The 24817-nt window shown below is 51.9% G+C and overlaps 2 protein-coding genes and 1 long non-coding RNA gene across 9 annotated transcripts in view; 1 reads left to right on the top strand and 2 right to left on the bottom strand.

Annotated features, from left to right (window-relative positions):
• IL10RA (interleukin 10 receptor subunit alpha) overlaps positions 1-24817 on the bottom strand; it is a 926736-nt gene that overhangs the window by 800985 nt on the left and 100934 nt on the right. The window lies entirely within an intron of this gene.
• The window catches only part of LOC100622439 (small integral membrane protein 35), a 118876-nt gene that overhangs the window by 16897 nt on the left and 77162 nt on the right, over positions 1-24817 (top strand). For 3 of the 4 annotated variants that reach the window (XR_014815410.1, XR_014815409.1, XR_002335658.2), the window contains one exon: positions 18980-19087. This is a non-coding gene — a long non-coding RNA (small integral membrane protein 35). Of the gene's footprint in view, positions 1-18979; positions 19088-22659; positions 24791-24817 lie in introns of those variants that run through there. The other variant, XR_014815411.1, reaches the window with a different exon arrangement.
• TMPRSS4 (transmembrane serine protease 4) overlaps positions 205-24817 on the bottom strand; it is a 34724-nt gene continuing 10111 nt past the window's right edge. The window contains exons 2-13 of one of the 4 annotated variants that reach the window (XM_005653708.4): positions 21275-21308; positions 16817-16930; positions 13832-13984; positions 12105-12234; positions 9317-9418; positions 8330-8370; positions 5705-5864; positions 4508-4674; positions 3693-3791; positions 3364-3506; positions 1859-2008; positions 205-1296 (exon numbers count right to left, since the gene is read on the bottom strand). In XM_005653708.4, coding sequence (XP_005653765.1) covers positions 1285-1296; positions 1859-2008; positions 3364-3506; positions 3693-3791; positions 4508-4674; positions 5705-5864; positions 8330-8370; positions 9317-9418; positions 12105-12234; positions 13832-13984; positions 16817-16930; positions 21275-21308 — 1305 coding nt within the window. In that variant the 3' untranslated portion in view covers positions 205-1284. The remainder of the gene's footprint in view (positions 1297-1858; positions 2009-3363; positions 3507-3692; positions 3792-4507; positions 4675-5704; positions 5865-8329; positions 8371-9316; positions 9419-12104; positions 12235-13831; positions 13985-16816; positions 16931-21274; positions 21309-24817) is intronic. The other 3 variants (XM_084976316.1, XM_021062910.2, XM_013977479.3) reach the window with 3 other exon arrangements.

Below are 24817 nucleotides of genomic sequence, written 5' to 3'. Positions count from 1 at the left end.
CAGCCTAGGGGTCTAATCGGAGCCGTAGCTGCCAGCCTATGCCAGAACCACAGCAACTCGGGATTCGAGCCGCGTCTGTGACCTACACCACAGCTCACCGCAACACCGGATCGTTAACCCACTGAGCAACGGCAGGGATCGAACCTGCAACCTCATGGTTCCTAGTCGGATTCGTTAACCACTGCGCCACGACGGGAACTCCTGTTTATTTGTTTTTATTTTTGGTTTTTATTTATTTAATTTTGGCTGCATGTGGAAGTTCTCAGGCCAGGGATTGAACCCAAGCCACAGCAGTGACAATGCTGAATACTTAACCACTGGGCTACTAAGGAACCCCATAAATGACTTTTTTAAAAAGCGAAAGATAAAAACCACAGCCAGGACTTTCCAGGTTGTGACTTAGAGGTGCAATACCTCCTTCTAGCCACTTGGGGAGCCAGGATGTAATGTCAGCCTTGAAGGTCCAAATTCTCTTCCTCCCAAGTTGAGGGTATATCATGGCAGGGAGGAAGGAGAGAAGGACAGTGGGATGAGACGTGTGTGCAAAGGAGACTTACTGACTGATGCTGGCTTTACCAGTTGGCTGGTCACTGTTGCTTCTACCCATCAGATCTGGTCTCCATTTTTCCTCTTCTTCTGCTTTGAGTGTCAATCATCTCCCCAAGACCTTTTCCTACCCAGGCCAAAGTACAGATCATGCGTCAGTAGTTTGAGCTCAGCTCTCACCATGCAGCCTCAAGGAGCTCACCCACCAGTATAATAAACAGTGGCCATAGAGGTAGCAGTAATAACAATAGTAAGAAATGATAGTGCAAACAGCAGGACAGTGCATTTTACATTCTAAATGCTTCCTCGTTTGGGTGGGCTTGGGGATGGGTAGGGAAGGAGAGGGCTGGCACACACCCTTTCCTCCCTCCACTCTAGCTCGTGGTGATCTGGGCTCTGAGAAGAGCATCTATGTCCATTCTTTTCTTCAGTAGAAATTTCCTTCTTGGCCTAGCAATGTCTTCCGAGACCTTGGCCTGGAGGCTGGCTTGTGGGCTGTGTCTCTCCTTCCTTGGGATGCTGGAAGTGTCAGGGTATCTGAGCTGGGGCTGCTGACTTTCTCCTGGGTGCCTGTGGGGTCTCTTACAGGAGTGAAGGTCCTTTGCTGTGCCAAGGAATGCCGAGATTGCAGAGAGATGGGTCCAAGGGGGCTCTTGCTCTGTGCCTGACTTCTGGTGGATCCCCAGGTGGGCAGGGCAGGAGGGAAGCAGTTTCCAGCACTGCAGGTGGGCAGCAGCATCATGGATCAGACTAGAATCAAAGAGACCAACAAAGAAATCAGATGACTTGAAATGGGACAAAATGGTGGCGTGTAAAATTAATCTTCCTTTTCTGAAGCTCTTTGCTGTCTCTTTGCTGCCAGAAAACCTCGTAAGCCTTTCTATCTTCCTTCTTATCAGAATATGTTCTCTGGAAAGTGTCCTTTTTTTCCGGCCGTGCCTGCAGCATGTGGAAATTCCTGGGCTGGGGATCGAGTGGGTATGCCAGTAGTGACCTGAGCCACAGCAGTGACAATGCCAGCTCCTTAACCTGCAGAGCCATGGGGGAAACTCCAGGAAAGTGCCAGAGAAGAGAGCGCAGTAAAGCTGGGGGTGTTCCATGCCAGAAGGTATTTGCATTTAACGTGAATCTCTGATTTAAGGAATTTCAGCTCTTAATGGTGGAATCCCAGGTTATCACTTGCTGGGAGGGAAGATTATTTGGGACAGAAAGGGGTATCTCAGAGCCAGTTAAATAAAACCTAAGGATGCTTTGGTACCCTCAGGGGAGCAGAACAGAGGGAGGGCACAGCAGGGAGGGCAAACAGGCTCACCTTCCGAACATTGTAGATCCAGTCGAGGTAGGCTGTGACCTTGGTGTATACTCCAGGGGTACTCGGCCCCCCACAGCCATAGCCCCAGCTCACGATGCCCACTGCTTGCCACCGGCCAGAGTGATACATCAGAGGCCCACCACTGTCACCCTGTGGGAGGCCAGAGCAGGGGCTGCTGGGGAGGGTGGGCAGAAGTGTGGTGGAGGGGGGTGCTTTTCTTCCCTCCCCTCCCTGCACAGGCCCATCCGTTCCTTGCTCTCCGTCACTCTCTGCTGCTCTACCCTCACTCCTCTGCTTATGCTCTTCCCTGCCGCCTGGAACATCCTTCCCTTCTGGGTCCAAAGGGTTCTGCCTGCAGTTAAGTAGGTTGTGGGCATGCAGTTAGCCCTCTGCCAGAAATCCACAGCTCACGCTAGCGGTGAGGGCTGTACAGGGTCCTGCACTAAGGAAGCCGGCTTGTCTTTGCTTAACCTAATAGGTCCCAAATGTACCGTAAGTCCCATTTCAGGAGGGCCTGTATCATGCCAGCCTCTGTTCTAGACAAGCGGGAATCAATTAAAAAAAAAAAAAAAAGCTTAGAATCAAATGGGGCAGGAGTGGGGGGAGAGACAGAGAGGGAGAGTGAGTGAGAGAGAAAGTACGGTGGGGGAGAGGAGACAAGTAAACAACCAAATTAAAAAAAAAAAAGACGTCAGACAGTGAAGAGCGTGCGTGTTTGCGTGTCCTTCTTACCAACAATTACAGCCCCTGGGGCTCCCGCCCTCAGAACCTAATAACACTATAGCGGAACTGCCTGTTTGTTTTGTTTTGTTTTGTTTGCAACCCCACCCTCACTACCGTGAGCTCCCTGAGGGAAGATACTGTCCCCCAAATCCAGCATTTACCTGACATCAGAGATCAAGTCATCAGCAGATGCCTCCTAGGTAAAGGAATTTGATGACGGCAGATGGGGGTGGGGGTGGGAGTAGGGTTTGTGGTTTTCTTGGAAATGGTTCAGGAGATCCTGGGGGGGGGTGTGTGTGTGAGAATATTTTCAATGTTTAGCCACTGGGGATGGCGTGAGGGGTAGTGCACCAGGGATCGGCCTGTGGGAGATGGGTTTTCTCTAGTTTAGTTCAGCAGCTTAGGACTGTTATGGAGAAAACAGACCTGGGATTCCTCCCCTTTGTGGGCTCACACTGCTGCAGATGATGGAAGTAAGAGCAAGGTGTGTGTGTGGGGGGGAACCATCAAGTTTATGTGTGAAATGTTCCTGCATCTATCTGTCTGTCTGTCTGTCTGTCTGTCTATCTATCTATCCATCCAGGCATCCATCATCCATCCATTCTTAGATCTTTATCTGACTAGTGTCCTTCCTTCCTTTCCTCTCCCTTCCTCCCTCCATCACACACTGGAGTGTGATGCAAGAAGACTTCCTGTGGGGCATTTGGCCCCTGAACTCTCTCATCTCTTCAGGGCAGACAGCCCTCTCTCTGTAATTCCCTCACGATCCTTGGAGGCCCTACCTGGCAGGTGTCCACACCGCCCTCCAGGAGGCCTGCACACAGCATCTTCTCCGTGACTTCCCCCTGGTACGCATCCTCCGCGTTGCACCGAGTGCGGTTAATGACCTGGACGGACGCCTGCAGCAGATGATCAGACATCTTCCCTGGAGGGTGAAAACACACTCACACTCCCATTCTTGCCCTCTGCCCCCAGCCCAGGAAAATTCTCCGGGTTGCCTGGCACCTGGGTGCTTGCACCTCCAGGATGGGTTTTTCTGAAGGACGGTCCTCCTTGCCATCACCTCTGGGAGCTGCTCACTCAGTGCTGTGGTCCTGAGCCTGGGACTTACCTCCATTAGGTTCCGTAAAGCCCCAGCCGATGACCCAGACTGGGGTGCCTGGAGTGAGTTCCTCGTCAGAGAAGGGCAGGCAGATGGGCCTGACTGTGCCTATCAGGAGCAGAGAGGAAGAGGGGACCCGAGGTTGAGGAGAGCCTGGCAGCTAAGCTCTCTATAGCACACGTTCCAGGGGTTGTTAATAGAAGCGGCACAAGAAAAAGTGTCTGTGCTCAGATAAGTTTATCAAATCATGACTTGAACACAACGAACTGTTCAAAATTTTTAAAAGACCTCTCATATCATTGATATACTAATGCGCTCCAAGAAAAGAGCTGTAGTATAAAAATCTTTCCCAAACTTTCTCTTTTCTCCAAGGAACCCATGTCCTATGCAACCCACCATGAGACATGCTGATCCAAGTACAACCCAAGATAAGCATGAGTTACTGAGCAGAGCTGTACAGAGATTCTGCGGGCTGCCCTAACGGAAGATTTCCCTGCCCCCTGAGGAGGGCAAAGGGGCCCCAGGACCCCTGGGCAGGGAGACTGAGCAGGCTCTTGCCATTGTTCGGGTGGAGGATGGGTCAGACCATCTTTCAGGTCCCTCACAAACTCCAGGAATGGGTGATCTGTGATTCTCACCCGAGGGGCTCCACGTGGGGAAAACAGACCTCAGGATGGGGGGTCAGCTGACAGCTTGAGGGGCTTCCTGCCTTCAGTGATGTGAGGCTGACATATTTGCTGGAAACAGGGGGCAAACTGAGGACTTGAAAAGTGGATATGCCCAGGGCCTGAGCCCTCCCTGACGGCAGGGAGGCCGTCTCTCACCGGAGAACGTGAGCGGGAGCTGCAGCTTCACAAGGGCAATGTCTTTCTCTTTGGGGGACGTGCTGTTGGGCTCAGTGATGAAGATCTTGGCCACAGGCAGGGATGGGAAGTTGCCCAGTTTGTCTGAGCCGGCCCTCACCTTCCAGTTGGGCACATCGAGATGCTTCCTGGGGGCAGAGACAGTGGGGTTCAGGTCTGAGGCAAGATGAGGAGGCTGGGTGCGCAGGGCCCTGGGGCTTGGGGTGCCAGATGGCCCTGCCTTTGGAGGTGAGGATGGTGGGGGTGGGGCTGGTGGAGAAGGGCAGTCTGAGGAATGCCCGACCTCAGGTCAGATTCTAAAGGGCAATCTGATCCTTTTCCCTGGTGAAACCTGCCCAAGGAAACTTCTAACTGGTGGCCTGGGGAAGGGGCTGTTCCCAAGGCCTGAGCTCCGGGTCCTGACACTCTCTCCTCCAAGGCTTTTTCTTGGCCATGTTCCTCCCGTGGTGCTTTCGTTGTGGTTGGTTCCGTTCCATACTGCTTCCTCCCAGCATTGGACACAGCTGGGTGTGCAGGGATGGTTTTCCAGGGAAATATTTATAGCTTTTGTCAAAGTCTCAAAAACAGTTACAAATCCCTTGTCTACACTGTGCGCTCCTCTAAGCCAGAGATGGAGTTTAATGCAGGTGGGCAGGTAATACAGTGCTTGGTACCTAGCAGGTGCTCATAATTGCTGAATGAGTGACTAAAACGAAGAGGCCCTGGAGTGGTCCTTCCCCAGAGGTTTGGGCAGGCTTTTCTCTGCTGGCCTGTAAGAGAGTCTCTATGTTTGGTTGTTGTTATTGTTTCTGGGTATAATGGGAGGGTGGCAGGGACCCTGGACCAGAACCACTTCGTAGAAGACTGGCACAGAGGGAGAGGGTTCTCAGGATGCCAGGCGATGGGAAGAGCTCTTGTTTAGTGAAGGACATGGAGGTGGACTGAGGACACTGGGTACCGATGGCTTCCTACCTCGAAGGGGAGACGTCAGGCTTGGTGACCAGCACCCTCTGCTTAGACCCCCAAGGCCTAACAAAGGACATCACATCCACTGGCCCACTGGGGTGGCCACACCCTGGTGCCTGGTCTTTGGGGTGGGGGAGGGGAGAGGGCATCAGAAAACAACTCAGGCCCTTCCACGGACTTGACCCCCGAGACCTCCTCCCCGGTGGGCCTTACCAGAAGCAGTGGGCTGCCGTGAGGATCCAGTGGGGGTCCAGGATGCTCCCTCCACAGATGTGCTGTTTGTTGTACTGGATGCTGACCTGCCAGGGCCAGGAATCCACAGAGGCCTTCTCCCCGCCCACCACCCGAGGGGCCTTCAGGCTCTCCCCGCAGGCTGGGCTCGGTGGGAAGGAGGGAGAAAGCAGGGGTCAGGCTCTGGGGGGGCTGGGGCTGCCTCCCCTTAGAGCCCCAGATGCATCCTGCGCAGGGCCCTTCTGACTGGGACCCAGGGAGGGGAGCGACCAGGGCAATGATGAATTATTCCAGGAGAGACTGAGGGTCTCCGGCTCTCCCCCAATCTCCCGCTCCTTTTTTTTTTTTTTTTTTCTTCTTCTAGTTTTGGACACATTTAAGAGTTTATGTTGTGAACATAGGCATGTCCGTTGTGCTGGGAATTCATGGCCTTCAAACTCAACAGGGACACAGAATTCTGCTCCCGCTGCGTAGCAGTAAACAGACGCCCACAGGCTGCTTTGGGCCTGGAGAGTGGGAAGACAGTTCCAGATATGGATCTTCCCATCCCGAATTCACCTTTCTCCAAGTCCCTTCCCCCCCATCCAGAGAGTCTCCCAATCCGACATCCTGTGCCCTCTTCCACATCCCCGTCTCCTGGCACCTACATCTGACTTGCAAGTGTATAAACATCTCCAGTTCCCCCTCCCGGCTCTGTTCTCAGCCTCTCCGAGCCTGTCAGTGGCGGCCACAGTGGTGGTTTTAAGGGGGAAAGGCTACCACCCTCTCTGGGACCATGCCTGGCAGGAGCTTTTCAAACACCATCACATTCACTTTCTACCTGTCACCTCCCTCCCCCACTCACACCCCTCCGCACCCCCTTTGTCTATATGGTAGAGTCGAAACTCTCCCTCCTGGCAGCCACCTGCTGTCCTTATATAAAGTTGCTGTCCAGCCAAATCGATCTGCAGGCAGCTCCCTAAAAAATCTTTCTATTTTTGCTCCAGGAAGGCCCTGTCCCGGAGATGCTGTCTCCTCTCTTGTTTATCAAAATTACTGATCACTCAGCAGATTTGAGTTGTGCGCCTACTGTGTCTCTGGGGTTCTGGGAGGAGACGGGTGGACAGCCCGGAGAGGCAGACGTGGTCCCTCCCCTCCCAGAGCCTGCAGTTCATTCTGAGATGTTCATCCTGGCCCCCACCTCCGGGCCGCCCAGTCCGTGGAGATTTCCCTCTCTCGTCATTTCCACAGGCTGCCTGGGCGTTGGCCTGCCTTCCATGCCCTTGTGGTTTGGTCTTGTCTTCTCAGGGAGCCCGAAGGCTCCTCAAGGGAGGGTCTGGGGCTTAAGCCTCTTTGTGTCTTCGGTGCCGTCCAGCACAGCACATCAGGTGATGTGACCATTCATTCACTGACCAGCCACCAGTGTCAGCCCCCACTCACTAGGTATTGCGGGGGTCACATGATAATGACTAAGAGTCTTATCCCAACAGGGCAACTGCAGAGGGAGCCACGATGACCTTCCTTCTCTCAGGTTGCCCGGTTTCTGGCCATCCTGCCAGGCTCTGCTCGGTTCTCCCACCAGGCTGGTGGAATGAGTGGGGCCACAGTGTGTGTTTTTCCTTCTGATCGCCTCTCAGAGCCAGGGGGTCTCCCAGGATCCTCTGGGGCATTTGGACTGAATTATCCAAGGTCACACTGGAAGCCAGTGGGACTGATGCCCAGGATTCCTGACCCCCTGTGTCCCTCTCTCTGAAGCATGTCTTTGCTTCACCACTAGTTCCTGAAGACAGGGACCAATTCTCTTACTTGTCTGGGATCTTCTACTCATCATTGGCAGTCCTAACACATTCTTATTTCATATATTTTTTTGGCCATGCCCACAGCATGTGGAAGTTCCTGGGCCAGGGATTGAACCTGTGACATGGCAGTGACAACACTGGATCCTTAACTGCTAAGCCCCCAGGAAACTCTGGTGCTGACACATTGTAACTGTTTGATGCATCTTTGCTAAGCAGGATGTGGGTGATCAGATTGTGGATAGATGAGCTGATTGTGACCCGAGGTGGGAGGGGGTGGGGGCCCAGTCTTGCCCTTTCTGGCTTTCCTACCCTCCCTCCTGGAGCCCCACCTTGGTTGTGGGGCAGTGTGTGGACAGTGGGAGGGACTTTTTTTTTTTTTTTTTTTTTTTTTTGTCTTTTTGCTATTTCTTGGGCCGCTCCTGCGGCATATGGAGGTTCCCAGGCTAGGGGTCAAATCAGAGCTGTAGCCGCCGGCCTACACCAGAGCCACAGCAACTCGGGACTGGAGCCGTGTCTGCAACCTACATCACAGCTCACGGCAACGCCTGATCGTTAACCCACTGAGCAAGGGCAGGGACCGAACCCGCAACTTCATGGTTCCTAGTCGGATTCGTTAACCACTGCGCCACGACGGGAACTCTGGGAGGGACTTCTTAACATCAACCCCTTGAAGGAGTTTTGACCTACAAGCTCAAGGCCAAGGGAGGAAAGTTGGGACAAAACAGAGTGACACCAGGAATCTGAGAGATTTAGGGACTGAGGGGGAAGGTCTTCCTCCCTGCTTATTGCTGGCCCAGGACCCAAACCCTTGGAGATGGAGTGTACTCACCAAGGCAGTGCAGCGAAACCAGGGAGCCTGAGAGACAGGGGCTGGAAGGGAGACAGAGGCGGCCTGTGGTTTCTGCTTGTCCCTTGGCTGGGAGGCAGGGACCCCAGTTCCCCTCGCACCATTGATTCAGGTCCCCTCCCAGTACCCGGGAAATATGGAACCTGCATGCTGGGGGCTGTTACAGGCATTGCGCTACCACCCAGTTCAGTGTGATTTAATTCGATGCGATTCCATCCCCGCTGCTATGTGCTTGGCCCTGCCCCAGTCACAGCCCAGCCTGGGCTCTTGGCAGCCCCAGACAGAAGAGAGCAGAGGCTGGGACAGTGTCTGTTGCACTGTGGGCTCTCCACGCAGAAGAGGAATGCGTTTTCGATGAAATTCCAGGCAAACGATCATTTTGCTCTCAGTCCTGTCCTTTTCAAGACTTACTCTTTGGTGAAGAAGCAGCCCTCGGCAGCCTCCCTGAATGCTAAGAAACCTGCATTCTCTCTGAGTCACTCTGCTGCAGGGTGACAGTTTTCCTTTAGGTGCCAGGCTCAGCTGCGAGGTGGTAGGCATGGGGACAGGCCATTGACAAAGGCCATGCGGTTTGTCCTCTGGAGAGCTGGAAATGTGGGAGGGCTTACTCTGGCCTGGGTGAGTGGCAGGAAGGACAAAGTGGCCTTTGGAATCTTGCCTGTTGGGCTTTATAGGGAATATAAGGCTGTAGGAAACAAATGTGCTTTTCCTTTTTGACCGAAAGGCCACCGACATGTGGACAGCATGCTTTGTCCGGCTGCCTCTTGTATGAACACAAAGAGTCTACTCAGAAAACCTCTTAGAAATAGGATGCTCTAGCTCTTGGTGGATGACAGTCTGCCTGGCCAGTTCTTCCCCTTGTTTGGCTTATGTCTCCCTTGCTGTGTCTGTCCAGCATGGGCTGGCCGCAGCCCTCATAGCAGGGCCCACGTGTGCACCTCTGTGGGCCAGGCGTGTCCTCTCACTTACCCGCTTGAGTTTTGCACCCGAAGCTCCTGGTCATTCTCTGTGATTTTCACAACATCCAGATCTTGGTCTGGGCCAATCCTCACAGCTCTGAAGGTGGGTTTGCTGCTCGTGTTGTGAGAGAGAGATCGAGAGAGATTGAGGGGGAGCGAGAGGAGGAGGGGGGGGAGAGAGGAGTGAGGTGGGACAGGAGTTAAGAACACGTTGGTGGGAGTGGCACCCAGTCCCAAGAGCGTGGGTGGCAGTGGAGGCCGGGTGGGGCACGGCTGGGGCATGGACATGGTCTTGGTTAGTGAGGGTGGTGTCTGCCTTGCTAGATGACATCCCTTGGCATCCCGGGGCTGAGTCCTGGGCACAGTGTGGATGTGGCCTTGCTTTCTTGGGCAGGGAAGCCTGGTCCCAAACTCAGAGCTCTGGAGAAATGTTACAGATGGCTTTTCGTAACTCCCAGCTCTGTCCCTATTCCAAATGTCCCAGCGGTTTCTTCTGGTTCCTGATGAGGGGACAAGGCAGCAAAGGAGGCAGCTTAGCTTCCCCCTCACCTTGGAGTGAACTGGCTGTGGATATTTGGTTCTCCAAACAAGGCAACTGCACTGAATTTGGTGGTGAGCTACATTTATGGTCCTTTTGGAGATAGGACAGGCCAAGATCAAACTTCACATGCATCTAGACAAGCATTTCTCTCATTTTGACCACTCTCCCTCTCTCTCTCCAATAATCCACGTTTGTCTTCCTTCAAACCTTGGGCATGTCTTCCCTCTTCCAGGAAGGCTTCCCTGATTAATCCCATCTTTCTGATTGTTCCTGTACTGAATCTGCCTCTTGGCCATTCTCCTGTCCTCCCCCATCCAGCCATGCTAGTACAAGCTCTGTGTGCAGGACTTGGGTCACCCTGAGGCACCAGCTGCCTGGCACATTCTCACCTCCCCAGCCGGCAATCTGGTACTTCCTGGATGATCCAGGCACGGCACCTGGAGGATGGGAGTCTAGCAGTGCTGGATTTTGTGCTGCGTGCCCTCAATTGAGACCAAGGTTCTTGTCCCGGCCCTGATATTAGCTTGGTGTGTACCCTTGGAAGGTCACATTCTGTCTCTGGGTTTCTCTAAGCCTCAGTTTTCCCCTCTATAAAATGATCAGATGCATCTCTAGAGTCCTTCCCACCTTGAACCATCTAGGGTTTTGTGGTCCTGGGACAAGAAGGGCCTCCTTTCCAGGAAATCAGGGACCCAGACGGAAGGACTATGTGGGAAATGGTCGGTCCCAGGGGAGTTAGTGTCCGTTCAGAGTTACATCCTGATGAGTAGTTCTGACCAGCTCTCGTCTTGCAGACTCAAGAGCGAGGTGGCTTGGTGCCTTAAAGAACTCCAGAAGGACAGAGATTCCAGGAGCCTTTTACCTTAAGAACCCCCGGAGACACCCTGGTTTCGTAACCAAGCTGCAGCCTGCTAGGCTGGGTCCAGCTGGCGCTGCAGGGCTGCTCTGCAGTATGGAGGCAGGGCCGGCTGTGGGGAGGAGGCTGGGCTGGGGTGGCTGCTGGGGGAGGGGAGCTGGCAGGGGCAGGGCATGCCTTCCCAGCTCTCCTGGAAAATGGAGGGGGGCAGGCTGTCCTCTCCAGAGGGTACTGGGAATTGCACCCCGGTGGACGGCAGAGAGCTGCAGAAGCCTGATAACCAGAGAGCAGAAGGGGCAAATAGGTCTGATGGATCAATAATGGCTGTTCCGAACACTTATTGAAAAGGGACCTTGCTTTAGGGATTGATGGGAAGGGTTCTGTGATGGATGGATGATGTCTGCCTAGAATTGATCATTTCTGCCTACTCTCCGGGTCCAGTTTAGAATCCTGAAGTTTGGGGCCTGCCAGGAAGAGATTATCCTTCTGCAACTGAATATATGGGTATTTTTCCATCCTCTTCAGTTAGGCTCTGAGTGGGCAACTGTCTCCCCCCCAACCCCTTATAGATGAAACCTCCAGAGAAGAGAGAATTACCCAACCTAGAAACAGAGACGCTTCTAAAACTTCTGATACCCAGGAATTAGAAGGCCTTGCTCATGAATTCCAGCCCTCTTGCTCCCAGCTACTACCTAAGCAAATTACTTACCTTCTCTGAACCTCCTTCTAAAATAGAATAATAACTACCTTTTTGGCTTTTGCCAAGATCAAATGAATATCAATTTGTAATGCTAATTACCCTTCTTATAATTATATACTTTTTCATCCACCAAAGATTTACAATTGCTTTAGAAATTTGCTGAGAGAGCTCAACTGCTGAAGAAGCCCCAATGATATCAGATTCACTTGAACTAAATTTTAACCAATGGGACTTTGAAGAAGTAAATAAGACTTTTGTATTCTGGGGCAAGGACGGTGTCTTGCAAAGCCAAGAATGAGTGAGGATTGAGGAGGAAAGAAAAGGGAAGGATTGCAAAGGGGCTGGAACTGTGGGTGGGGGTGGGGTGGGGAGGGGCGGAGAGACTCTCCCTAGTACCTTATAACCATCCTATGAGGTTGTCATGTTTTCCTCATTAACTCTTGGCTACTTGTGGGATTCTTAACCCGCTGAGCCCCAAGGGGAACTCCCCCCTTAGCTCTTGAACAAACCGAGGCTAAGCAGATTTAAGTTCATGCTGCTTATAAGGGAAAGGGCTTCCAAAGCCATTCTGTCTGACCCTAATATCTGTACTTTTAGGAAAGAGGGAGGAAGGAGGGATGGAAAGGAGGAAAGGGGGAAAGGAAGGAGGAGAGAGAGAAGGAGGAGTGAGATAACAGCCTCCAGAGCCTTGGGCTGGGTACCTGTCATAGCCCATCTGCCCACAGGCTGTCTTGGCCAGAGCTTCCGTGAAGTTGTCGAAACAGGCAGAGGCCCAGGTCTGTGTGGCTGGGTGCAGCACCTGCAGGGTAGATCGGTCCCTGGAGAGGCGGACTGGGAGAGGAGGGACCTGGGTCAGCTCAGGGCAGGGACCCATCTGATGCACCTTCCACAGAACTCATCATGTGACCAGCCCAAGCTCCCCCTCCCCGGAACTGGTGAACATCATGGAACACCAGCCCTTTCAACCTCAAGGGAAGTTCCTCCATTGAGCTTTGCTTGACTGAGCCTCATTCTGAAGGCTGCTAATGTGGATGTCCTGGGGACAATCTCCATTTTGACCTTGGCCCTGGCACAATTATTAATAGCTCCCCTTTTCGCTTGTCTTATGTATACGTTTTGATGATGTATCACATGGCTGCCCTACCCCTGGTCTACACGGCTTGCCTAGTCAGGGAAAACTTCTCAATGAGGGACCTAGTTCCTTCACCATGGAAGGTCAGAGCGAGAAATACTATCGGAGGAGTTCCCCTCGTGGCTCAGTGGTTAACGAACCCAACTAGCATCCATGAGGATTTGGGTTCCATCTCTGGCCTTGCTCAGTGGGTTAAGGACCTGGCGTTGCCATGAGCTGTGGTATAGGTCGCAGACGTGGCTTGGATCCTGCATTGCTGTGGCTGTGGTGTAGGCCAGCAGCTCTAGCTCTTATTCGACCCCTAGCCTGGGAACCTCCATATGCTGAGGGTGCGGCCCTAAAAAAAAAAAAAAAAAAAAAAAAAAAAAGAAATACTATTGGAAATAGGGTAGCAGGGTCCATAGGCACTTGACTTCTGATCAAAAAAAGAGAAAATACACAGGAAACCACTCAGCCCTGCCCCACAAAAGCCCTCATCACCCATGTCCTAGGCTGGCTTTTCATTTCAGAGCCCAACTACTAGGTGGGTGGATCAAGCTGGGATAGCCCGGTCCAAGAAGGAAACTGGCTTTTTACGTTTGAAACATCTCAATATCCTATTGAAAGACCCAACTCAGTCTTATTACACAACATGTTATAATAAACACTTATTTAATGAATAGAAAGATCCATAGTTGGTTAAAGGCCTTGTGGTCCTTGCAGTAATAGATTCCACAGAAAGGAGGGCACTCCCCAAGGTCATCCAGGTACAGCAGGAATGGAGCAGGCTCGGTTACAATTTCCTGTCCCCCAGCCAACATTTGTTGATCAGAATTTACTGAGTGTTTGCAACATGTTAAGGACTGGAGCTCTAGTAGACTAGACAAGCTGTGATCCTGTTGTTGTTTTGTGTGTGTGTGTGTGTGTCTTTTTTTTTTGCCATTTCTTGGGCCACTCCCGCGGCATGTGGAGGTTCCCAGGCTAGGGGTCGAATCAGAGCTGTAGCCCTGGCCTACACCAGAGCCACAGCAATGCAGGATCTGAGCTTTGTCTGCAACCTACACCACAGCTCACGACAACGCCGGATCCTTAACCCACTGAGCAAGGGCAGGGACCAAACCCGCAACCTCATGGTTCCTAGTCGGATTCGTTAACCACTGCACTACGACGGGAACTCCTGTGATCCTGTTTTTAAGAACCTTCCAACAGGGACGGAAACTGACTAGTCAGGTGGCAGGTACTATACAGAGAACCAAGGGGACCTGGGCCGACTTCCTGCTGTGCCCACTCCCCTGGCCCGGCTGCCCCTGGACTCACCTGCCACTGGGGGCCCATCGGGGAATTTCTTGACACAGAGCTGCTCATCCTCCCCTGAGGCACAGTCCTGCTGGCCGTCACACAGCTGCTCTCTCGGGATGAAGTGGAGGGGCTGCCAGCAGAGGAAGTAGTATTTGTCCAGAATCACCTTGACTGGAAGGCAAGGGCGGGGCAGGACAGAGACGGTTGATGGTCAAGCAGGTGGCCAAGGGCAGGAGAGGTTGTGTTTCCCTGAGAACACCCTGGGCCTGGGGACAGGCAAATGTGGGTTTTAGGCCCAGTTCTGCCACTTAATAGCTGGTGTACGTGGTTCTGAGCCTCAGTTTCCTCATCTGTAACATAGCATAATAACACCTGTCCCATCCCTAAAGGTGGCTGAGGAGTCAATCAAGATAATGTGTGGGGAGCGATTTAGAAACACTAGCTTCTTAACCCCAAGTGTGTCTGGGGACAGAGGAGACAACCCTGGGCCTGGAGTCCAAAGACCTGAGCACGGGCTCTGCCACCTGCTGTGTGACTTTAGACCCGTTGCTTCCCCTCTCTGGGCCTCACGGGGTTGTGGAGAAAATTTGGTGAGCTGGTGGTTGAGAAAGTTTCTCAGAGCTGGCAAGTGCAGTTCTGGAGTTAGATGTTTTTATCTGGGAGTGAAAGCCCCATTAAGAAGTTGGAGTTTTGCTTCGTTTTGCCTTCTGCCTCCTGCCTCCTGCCTGCAGCTACTATTGCACCTTTGCTGTCTTAGATGATGGGAATGAGAGAGTATTTTTAAATCCCAAGGGAACAGATATTTCAACACTTTTCTAAACTGTCCTGACTCTTCCTGCCCAAGAGAACTCTCCCTTAGCTTGTCACTCCCCTCCGCAGCCCAGCGTCATCCCTGGCTGGCCCTAAGAGCTGCGGTAACAAGTCTGATGACAGCCCTGCTTATCACTGCTAAGAGCTTTCCACGCAGCGCTGCATGGAATCCTGACAACCTTAGGAGGCAGGGACCAGGAGGAACGCACATTGCAAAGAAGGAAGCTGAGGCTTGGAGAGCTAGGTTTTCTTTCCCAAGGCCACACAGCACTCAAGCAGCAGAACCAGGATTTTAGTTGGAGTCTGTCTGGCTCCAAAGCTCTTTGTGGCCTCTCCATGCCTTCCCTGGGGGAGCTCAGGATGTGACCTGCTGGCCCTTATGTTCCTGATTTGAGAAGCCAGGGAGAAGGGAGCAGGCCGGATGTTTGCCAGACTTTCAGAGTTTGGTTCGTGGTCAGGAGGCAGGGTGAGGAAGGGTCACTTCTGCCTCCTGGGGTGAAGCCAAGACACAAGGTCACTTGTGGTTGAGCTTGCAGAAGTCAGATGGTTGAGGGAGGCCAGGCCAGGATGGAAGTTCACGTTCCCTCTTCTGGTTGCAGAAACTAGAGGTCCCAGGCTGGAAGCCACGTGGGGCCTTCTAGGCCAGGGAGAGCCCAGCTCTAAATTATGTGCTGGTACCTGTCCTGGCTCACCCTGAACTTGGTCCCATTTTCTCTCGCCACTATGGCAAGACACGTGCTTCAAAAAGGCAAGCTCATCTGAATTTTAGTCTGAGCAAAACGGGCTTAGGATGACAAATCTGCTGACACCGCTGTACACCCATCACCCCTGTGGGCCAGCCAAGGTCAAGAGGAATGATTTGGGGTTATCTGCATCTCACACCCCAGTGGGGCGCTCAGGGATCTGGGTGGTGTTTGGGTTCTGGATCCGCATCTCCATCACCAGCAGGTGGAAATGGACGCGCCCGACTGCCACGCCTCCTTTCTCTGCCTCAGCACTCAAGTGGAGAGTGAGGGTTGGACCAGGTGAGCTTTGAGCATCTTGGCTGAGGCGGAGGGTGCCGAGGGCTCCTGGAAGGCCGTCCTGGCCTGGTGTGCAAACATCCCTACATGCTGTGTCACCACCTCCACTTTTGCACAACTTGATCTTTATCCAGGAACTTTGCACATCTTACCTCATTGGTTCTCTAATATCCCTCTGAGGGAGGCAGAATGTTTTACAAGTGAGAAGATGGAGGTTAAGAGAGGTTGAGGGACTTAATTAAGGTCACACAGCAGCAAGGGGCAGTGCTGGGATCCCCGTCCCAGGTATCCCGATTCCTAGTCTGGTCCCCTTTGCCCTACTCCCTGGGTGAAAGCTGTGGTCAGTTGCCTGCAGTGACTCTGGAGGTGAAGGTGAGGACTCAGTCTCAGGATGTGGGGACTGAAAGAGAGGGATTGTGGGAGTCAGGGCTCACTCACTTTTTTTTTGTTTGTTTTTTAGTTTTTAGGTCCGCACCTGGATATGGAGGTTCCCAGGCTAAGGGTCTAATTGGAGCTGCAGCTGCTGGCCTACACCACAGCCACAGCAACGCCGGATCCTTAACCCACTGCGCCAGGCCAGGGATCGAACCAGCAACCACATGGTTCCTAGTCGGACTTGTTTCCGAAGCGCCACAATGGGAACTCCTCACTTTACTCTTCTTTGTCTCAGAGGGGCTGGCCCAGGATCACACAGAGTCTCAGGCCCTGGGGAAGACAGAGCTAAAGGCGGGGAGGGGCGCTGTCTGCCTGGCCGTCTTCCTCCTGCCTCATCTCTGACCCTGCCCTGGGGGCAGCCATGCCCCTGCTTCTCCAGCCTGCAGGGCTGCCAGCATCCTCTCAGCTCTCAGCCTGCAGACTTGGGAGGAGGAGGCAGCAGGAGCGGCTGCTTGCAAATTGCCTGTGTGGGTTTGGACACAGTGCAAACTGCTCTCCCCAGAAATCACCTGGGACAGAAGCCGCCTGCGATGGGTGGGGCTGAGTTCTCCTCCTGTTCTCTCTCAGAGGAAGTCCCCCTTCAGAGCAGGGGTGGATACAGAGCGGGATGCAGATCACCTGCCCTTGACTCTGCTGGGGTGGGAGTGGTGGGGAGGTGCTCTGAGGCGGCAGAGGGGGAGGGGTGGGTGGGAGCTGCCACGTGCCGTGGGGGGTGGGGAGTGGGGCTGCTACTTACTGAGAATAGCCACGACGACGATGGCTGCCAGGCCCAGCAGTGCCGCGATGATGGGGATCCCCACCTTTTTGAAGGTCTGCAGGGGGGTGCGGGGTTTGCGCTGGGGGGCGACATCTGTGACGTGGGGGGGGCAAGAGTTTACAGTCAGTACTCGGACACCACCCCTGCCAAGGCCCACAGCCTCCCCTGACTCTGGCCTGTGGTGCTGAGCCTTGAGGAAACTTTGGGAGCAGTTTTGGTTGGTGCTGGGGGGTTATTCCTGCAGTCTAGGCTTAGCTTTCTTGGCATGTGCATCCCCAGGCCCTGCCACTGCCTTTCACTTGCCCAGGCTTGTCCATCTCTCACCGGTGTCCCTCGAGCCCATGGCGCCTTCCCCTGTCTTGACAGCCTGTTCTAGGATGTTTCGCCCTGTCCAGTCTGACCTGCGTCTGCTCTGAAAGAGGCACGGACCCTTTCCCTTTTACTGTCTTTTATCCTCTTTCTTGACTTGTATTTTGATTAAACTATAAGCTTCAGGAGGGCAGGGGCTGCCAGCACAGGCTGTGCTTGGTAGAAGCTTAATAAACCTTAGTGAACAAAGGTGTCCTGACAGCCTCCATCTCCAAGTGAGTTCAGCATCAGCCAGTCCTGTCTTCGGAGGCGATTACACTTTGAGGGAAGAGGCAAACAAGGACACAGTTGCCAGTACAACCAGACACCATGAAGGCACTTAAATGTACCTCTGTAGGTGGCGACGGGAGAGGGAGGAGCTGGCCCAACTGGGTGAAGCCTGGGCGTGGGGAGCTGTGAGTTGCTGGTGTGTCTGCGACGGAAGGTGGGTGAAGCATGTCGTGGGGGCAGGGCTGGCAGTTTGTAGAGTCTGGACCACCATGCTAAAGGTTTGGATTTGTTTGTTTTTGTTTTCTGGCTGCATCCGAAGCATATGGAAGCTCCTGGGCCAGGGAGCGGATCCAAGCTGCAACCAGATCCTTAACCCACTGTGCTGGGCTGGGGATCCACCCTGCGCCTCAGCAATCACCAGCGCCTGACACAGAGACAATGCTCGCTCCTCAACCACTGCACCACAGCAGGAACTCCTCAGGGGTTTGGATTTTATCCTACAGCCAGTGAGCCATGGGAAGCTTTTGAGCAGCAGATAGACACAATCACATTACTATTGAGGACGAGGACGCCCTCATCAGGGTGGCAAGGGACTGGAATGAAAGGGCCTGGGGCCAGGGAGACTGAGAGGGGCCTAGGTCTAAACCCGAGGTAATAATAGCTCTGCTGTCTGTTTCATGTGGCTATCCAAGGAGATGGAACACAGCAAGGCTTTGGAAAGTTAAATTCTCCTAAAGTATCAGAGGTCAGTGCTTTGGGGTCCCCTCTCCTTGCAGGCAATAATCTGGCAAGGTGCCACGGGGACTTCTCCATGGAGAACCAAGGCAGGAATTATAATGACCCTGAATATCCCTGGAGACCAGTAGGCCAGCTCCCTTCCCCTCACCTGCACCCCGGCTTGCTCCCTGACCTGCATCACATTGTTCTTCAAATGGCACTTCCTTACTGAGGCCTTCCTTCACCACCCTACTTAAAATGCAGTTTTCCAACATTTTCTTTTTCCTCTCTCTTTCTTTTTTTTTTTGCTTTTTAGGGCCACACCTGAGGCATATGGAGGTTCCCAGGCTAGGAGCTGAACTGGAGCTGCAGCTGCCCGCCTCCGCTAGAGCCATAGCAATGCCAGATCCGAGTTGGGTCTGTGACCTACACAGCGGCTCACGGCAATGCCAGATCCTTAACCCACTGAGTGAGGCCAGGGATCCAACCCACATCCTCATGGATACTAGTTGGGTTCGTTACTGCTGAGCTGCAATGGGAACTCCGTCTTCCAGCATTTTCTATCCCCCTTCCCTCTTTCATTTCTTGCAGAGCATAGGTCACCTCTAATGTACTCCATATTTTACAAATCTTGCATATCACCTATCCTTTCCCATCCCTACCTGAGATGAAGTCTCCATGAATGTGGGGATTTTTTATCTGTCTTAAGCTCACTGCTGAGTCCCTGGTGCCTAGAACAGTGCCTGGTCCGTACTGCAGTAGGCTCTCAATAAACATGGGTTGAAAGAATAAATGAATTATTCTTTGCTTGTTCTCTTCAGCACACCCCTTCTATCTTTCTTACAGGCCTCATTTTATTCTGCCGGGAGTGAAGGCTGGTTGTGTGTCCGTCTCTACATCTTTTCTCAGCACTTCAAAAGCAGAGAATGAGACCTTGCTGGAGCCTGGTGCGCGGTAAGTGCTGATCTCATTGGGTCTGTTGATGGGAAGCTCGGGACAGTCTATTTCCTCAAAAGGGAGAGCCGAAACTTCCCACACGGAGCTCAGGCCCTGGGGATGTGGGCTTGGGTTGCCTGCTCTTATCAGGACTTGGCGACAGCGTAAGTTAATAATGTTGGTGTCTGCTGTTTTTAAAGTGTCAGCCGTGAGTGTTCAGAGCTGTCCTCTTTGCTGTGGCTGTGGACAGGGAGACATTCTGTTCATTCGTTCATGCTCGATCTGTTCACCGAGCACCTGCTTTGGGGGCAGTGTACAAGGTTGGCTTGTTTTCTCAGAAGCGAATGACTTATCGGGAGTCCCTGGATGAAGTTCCCCCGTCCGGGACCCAATGTCTCTGCGCCCCAGAGGTTCTCAGGGAGAGCGTTCACCATGAAGGGAAAGGTTTTCCTGGTTTGTTGTTTCCCACGGAAAGTTAACAGCCCGCTGAGCTCTGCGTGGGCTCCCTGCCCGCCCCTGGTCCTTCCTCCAGCCTGTCCTGCTGGACAAAGCTTCCCAACACACTGCTTTCATCCCATCACGTTCTCGCTCCTGAATCCTCAAGGGCGCCCCATGGTCCGTATCTGGACCACACTCTTTCCTAGGCTTTCAAAGCCAGTGTGATGGGGCCTCCCTCTCCTAGCCAAATGGACTTGCCATCGCTGGTGCCCGCCAGCCTCAGTTGCACGCGGGCAGGTTCACTCCCCAGGCCTTGCTCAACCCATGATCATTCTTAACCTGGGAATCTTTGCTCTTGCTCTTCCCTCCACCACTGAGACCCTCCTCACTTCCTTCTGCTTTGTGGCAGTTCTCCCGGGGGGTGGGGGTGGGGGGGGGCTTTGTCAAAGCGTGCCTGACCCCCCTGTTTTTCCTGATCACGTGGCACTGACCCCTCCCTCCGGAGAGGCCTTAGTTGTTTTCCTGTTTGGCAGGTCCCAGGTTTACTCAGGGGTAGAGCACTTGTATGTCTGGTATTCTTTGGGGACACCACGGAAGAGTGACATATTCAATTCCAAAGTATAAACTAGGCATCGTTTTACCTGCTGGACATTATATTGTTTGTGATCCTAATTAACTTGTGACCCTGAAATGAATAAGCTGTCAACGTAAGTGAGGTCGGTGGTTTCCTTATCAACCTGTCAGTGAGCAACCTGTTCTTTGCTCACTGTTTTGCGGAGCCGGGCTATCAGGTGTTGGTTATCAATGGCTTAAGAAAATGCTTGAAGGGAAGACACCCTGCATTTGGGAATACTTTATTAACTTATGTTTCTTGTGTAAATCGGGCAAACACTACCATTTTCTATGCTACCAGTGAAAACGCCTTTGTCCAGCTCGTTCCTTGGCAGCCTGGTCAGTGCGGGAAACTCCTCGAGGGCAGGGGCTTGGACTGTTGTACTTACTGCTGCAGCCCCATGTCCAGCCCAGGGCCTGGCCCATGGCAGGCCCTCACAGTATTGTTGAGTGAATGACAGAGTGGATAACTCGATAAATGGATTAGAGAATCACTGCTGTTGGGGTTTTAGGTTTGATGGTCCTGTTTCCCCAGAGACCCTGCCTTCCACTTCTAGAGCGAATCCCGGAGCTTACACACACTGCTCAATAAATATGTGTTGAATGATGGATGAATGTATCTCATAGCATTTTTAAGGTACTTTTTAAGGTTCCTACTTTTTCCCCCACTTACGATTTTTTTTTTTTTTTTTTTGGCTGCACGCATGGCATGTGGAAGTTCCCAGGCCAGGGATCAAAACTGTGCCACAGTTGTGACCTGTGCCACAGCTGGGGGAATGCCAGGTCCTTAACCCACTGTGCCACAAGGGAACTTCCTACTTATTTTTATTATTATTTTTAATTGAAACATAGTGATTTACAATGTTGTATTAGTTTCTGGTATATAGCTAAGTGATTCAGTTTTATACACACACACATATGTGTATATATATATATTCTTTTTCATAGTCTTTTCCGTTATGGTCTATGACAGGGTACTGAATATAGTTTCCTGTGCTGCACAGTAGGACCTATGCTCTTCTAGCACCCATAGCATTTAGCACTTGGAGGTGGGGGTGAGGAGTTTAGTACCTACTCCTCACCCCCAGGAGTGAGTAACTGATTGAAACTCAGACTGGGCTGAGGTAAACAGAGGAAAGCCGGACCTGAGCTTACCAAGGCTGTTCAGGGGTTGATCACTGGCGGGATCCTGTAATTGAAAGAAAAACAGTGAGTGGAGTGAGGGAGCCTCTCAGGCTGGGGCTAGGAGCTCAGGGCGGGGCTCTTATCTGGCTTTCCCTCTCCCTGCTGAGTCTAAGCTGGGGGTGGGATGGGACTCTATGATGTCTAAATAATTGGTTCAAAATAGAAAATTCAGTTATGCATCTCAACGACCCGGCACAACAGGGTTACTAGCTGCAGTAACTAGTTAGCAATTGTAGGAATGACTGGCAGCTGGGCTGTTGTGGGTATCGCTGAGTTTCTTAAGATGATTCTGATCCATGGGGTGTTTTTGGCAATCATTTGTCAACTTTTAAAGGTGGTGTTGTAGTTCTGTAAAAATTTGAATGGACACTTCGCAAAAGGGGTGCTTCCATGGCCAATAAATGCCAGAAGATACCTGATTTCATCATTCATCAGGCCAGTATAAATTTAAACCACAATGAGCTCTCTCTATTTATCTCCATTAAAAGGCCCGATGACACTAAGTGCTCAGTGGTCTCTATTTCTTCTTCTCTTTTTAGGTGTTTTTTTTTGTTTGTTTGTTTGTTTTTTGGTCCTTTGTCTTTTTAGGGTTGCACCTGCGGCCTGTGGAGGTTCCCAGGCTAGGGGTCTAATTGGAGCTATAGCTGCCGGCCTATACTACAGCCACAGCCACACCAGATCCGAGCCGTGTCTACGACCTACACCACAGCTCTCGGCAACGTTGTATCCTTAATCCACTGAGCGAGGCCAGGGATCGAACCCGCAACCTCACGGTTCCTACTCGGATTGTTTCTGCTGTGCCATGACGGGAACTCCTCTATTTCTTATTGCCTTTGTGTCCTCAGTGCTTTGCATCCACCTCGTACCTAGTAGAGGCTCAGTAAAGGACTGATAAACTAAACTGAACCTGGCTCTGCACTGTAGTTCCTCCCTGGCCGTCTCTCCTCCACCATTCCCAGGGCCCGGAACTACTTGCAGGTTCCCATTGCGGTAGCTACAGATTTGGGTGAGAATCTTACCCACAGTCATCTATACACAGTCAGCACATAGCAGTTTACACAGTCCTTTTGCCGAACTCGAATTCAAAAGTGAAAAGAATTGATAACTTGTCTAATAAGCAGAGTGGGTAGCATCCCCTAGGTCTAAGTATTAAGCAAATACTTGTGGAGCGTCTGCCTTGTACCAGGAACTGTTCTAGGAGTTGTGGATTCAAAGACAAATGAGAAATAGCAGGCTGGGAGAAGAGTCAAAGAAGTTAGGTGACACCATGGCCTCAAGAAGCTTGTATCCCTGGGGTGGGGGAGGTGGGGGTTGCGGGGGAGAATAGAGGAAGACGGACGTCAACAGATAAACCCAGAGAGTGATGGGGCTAGACAGAGAGTAACAGGATAACAGGAGACAGCGCCTGGCTGGATTCATAGAGTGGGAGGTCTAGGAAGGGGTCAGGTTAGGGAGGGCCTCTGGCCTGAGACTTGAGTGACAGGAAGCAGCCAGGCAGGCAGGAGTCAGAATGGCGTTGGAGAAACAGAATGGAGCTCAGCGTGGCTACAGCAGGGAGGGAGAAATGACGGCTGGTGCAAAGATTCCACCTGTGTGTGGATGATAAAGGCAATAGGCTTTGCCAACAAACTGGATGCTCTTGGGTTTTTAGTGAGCAGGTGAGAGGGTATCTGCTGGGATGCCGAAGGCTGCAGGAGGGGCAGGTTGGAGGGGTATCAGGGACATCCAATCGGTGGCCCTTCCCCCATCAAATCATTCCTTTTCATGGAGTCTGCCTGCACACACATGCCTGCATTGGTTAAAGGAGACAGGGCAAGTTTCTTTGGTTTACTATTTCAACAAATATTGACTGTATGTCTTTGATGCCTGTGGAATTGTGCTAGAAGCCGAGAGAGGAAACAAAAGAGGCTTTGGTCTATTTTCTTGAATTCCTCATCTCTGAACTAAAGTGACCTTAGTACCCTTGTTTCTTTCTTCCTTTTTTTTTTTTTTTTTTCCCGGTCTTTTTAGGGCCTCACCCATGGCATATGGAAATTCCCAGGCTAGGGGTCTAATCAGAGCTACAGCTGCCCGCCTACACCACAGCCACAGCAACAGAGGATCTGAGCAGTGTCTGTGACCTACACTACAGCTCACAGCAACGCTGGATCCTTAACCCACTGAGCAAGGCCAGGGATTGAACCCCAGTCCTCATGGATACTAGTCATGTTCGTTACCGCTGAGCCGGGATGGGAACTCCTTGGCTAATACGTTTTTCAATCGCTATCAACTGCATAGTGGTTAATTATAGGGAGAAAAATCCATAGCTTTTCAAAACAAAAGAGAAAGAGGAAAAAAACCCTGAAAGCTAAAATTATAGAGGCTGTGATTATCTTGGTCATTACTGCATTCCTGGTATCTCCTATAATAGCAGGTATTTAATCAAAATTTATTGAATGAAAGCATTGAGGAAAATATCACAGGCTCAGTCTCAGGCTGACTGACTGTGGTATAGACACATAACGGAATGTTATGCTACACTCAAAACACATGATCTATGGTGCCACAAAGTAATATGAATAGCCTAAGCAATTTCAAATTAAAGGAAAAATTAAGTCCCAAAAGTTTTCATATGGCACAGAATCTTTTTCATAAAGAATAAGGAAATGATGAGCATGGGATTCAGGATGATTCTAGCACTGTCTCTGGTCTATCAAAATGTACAATCAAGATTTGTTAAACTAGTAAACAAAAAAGACTTGCCAACCTCCCCCAGCAGGGGGCTCCCCCGGTTAGATGTAGGTTATTGTTAAATCCTAGCTTTTGTTTTGGGTGGTGGCTCTCTGGAGGCTTATTACATTGTTTTGGTTGGTTGGTTGTTTTTTGGCTGCACCCCATGGCATGTGAAAGTTCCCAGGCCAGGGATTGAACCCATTGCACATCAGCAGCACTGAGCCGCTGCAGTGACAACCCTGGATCCTTAACCCACTTGGCCACAGTGGGAACTCCTGGAGGCTTATTTCATTGCTGAAACCATGGAACTAGGTGGTGAGTTGCAGGGAGCCCTGCATGGACCAACAGTGAACAGTGCCATGCATCAAAGATTATGATTTACCCAGGGCCGTGTACCTGAGGGTCAAAAAGAAGATAAAAAGGCAGGCTGGCCGGTTCTGCTGACTCTTATGCTGCCCAAGTTCTTCCATCTAGTGGCTCACTCTGTGGCTTTTCTTGAAGCCTCTCTGGCAAACATCTCCAGCACGAAGAGATCAGAGGTGATGGGTTGCTAAACTGCTAGGAAGGGGAACTTCTGAAGGTCAGGGGTATCGGGGATAATGGGCAGGGAGGTGGGTGCGTTTTAGTTGAGTGGCAGCTAAGGAACATCCATGTCAATGACTTTCCTGAGAAGGATGGCGATGAAGACTCAGGGCAGCTGCCTTGCCTTTCAGTCCAGAATCAATCCTGAGCTGGAGAAAGGAGGCAAGGGGGGCTGAGAGATGTGGGAACCAGGTAAGTCCTCGGGATCCAGCCCGCCCC

This window comes from Sus scrofa, chromosome 9 (assembly GCF_054392235.1).
Source record: "Sus scrofa isolate SSC_HxYL_T2T_F1_AM1 chromosome 9, Sscrofa_HxYL_maternal_Yorkshire_Landrace_v2.0, whole genome shotgun sequence".
Lineage (NCBI taxonomy): Eukaryota > Metazoa > Chordata > Mammalia > Artiodactyla > Suidae > Sus > Sus scrofa.
Note: the sequence above shows the minus strand (reverse complement) of the source record. Positions and strands in the feature narration are given on the sequence as shown.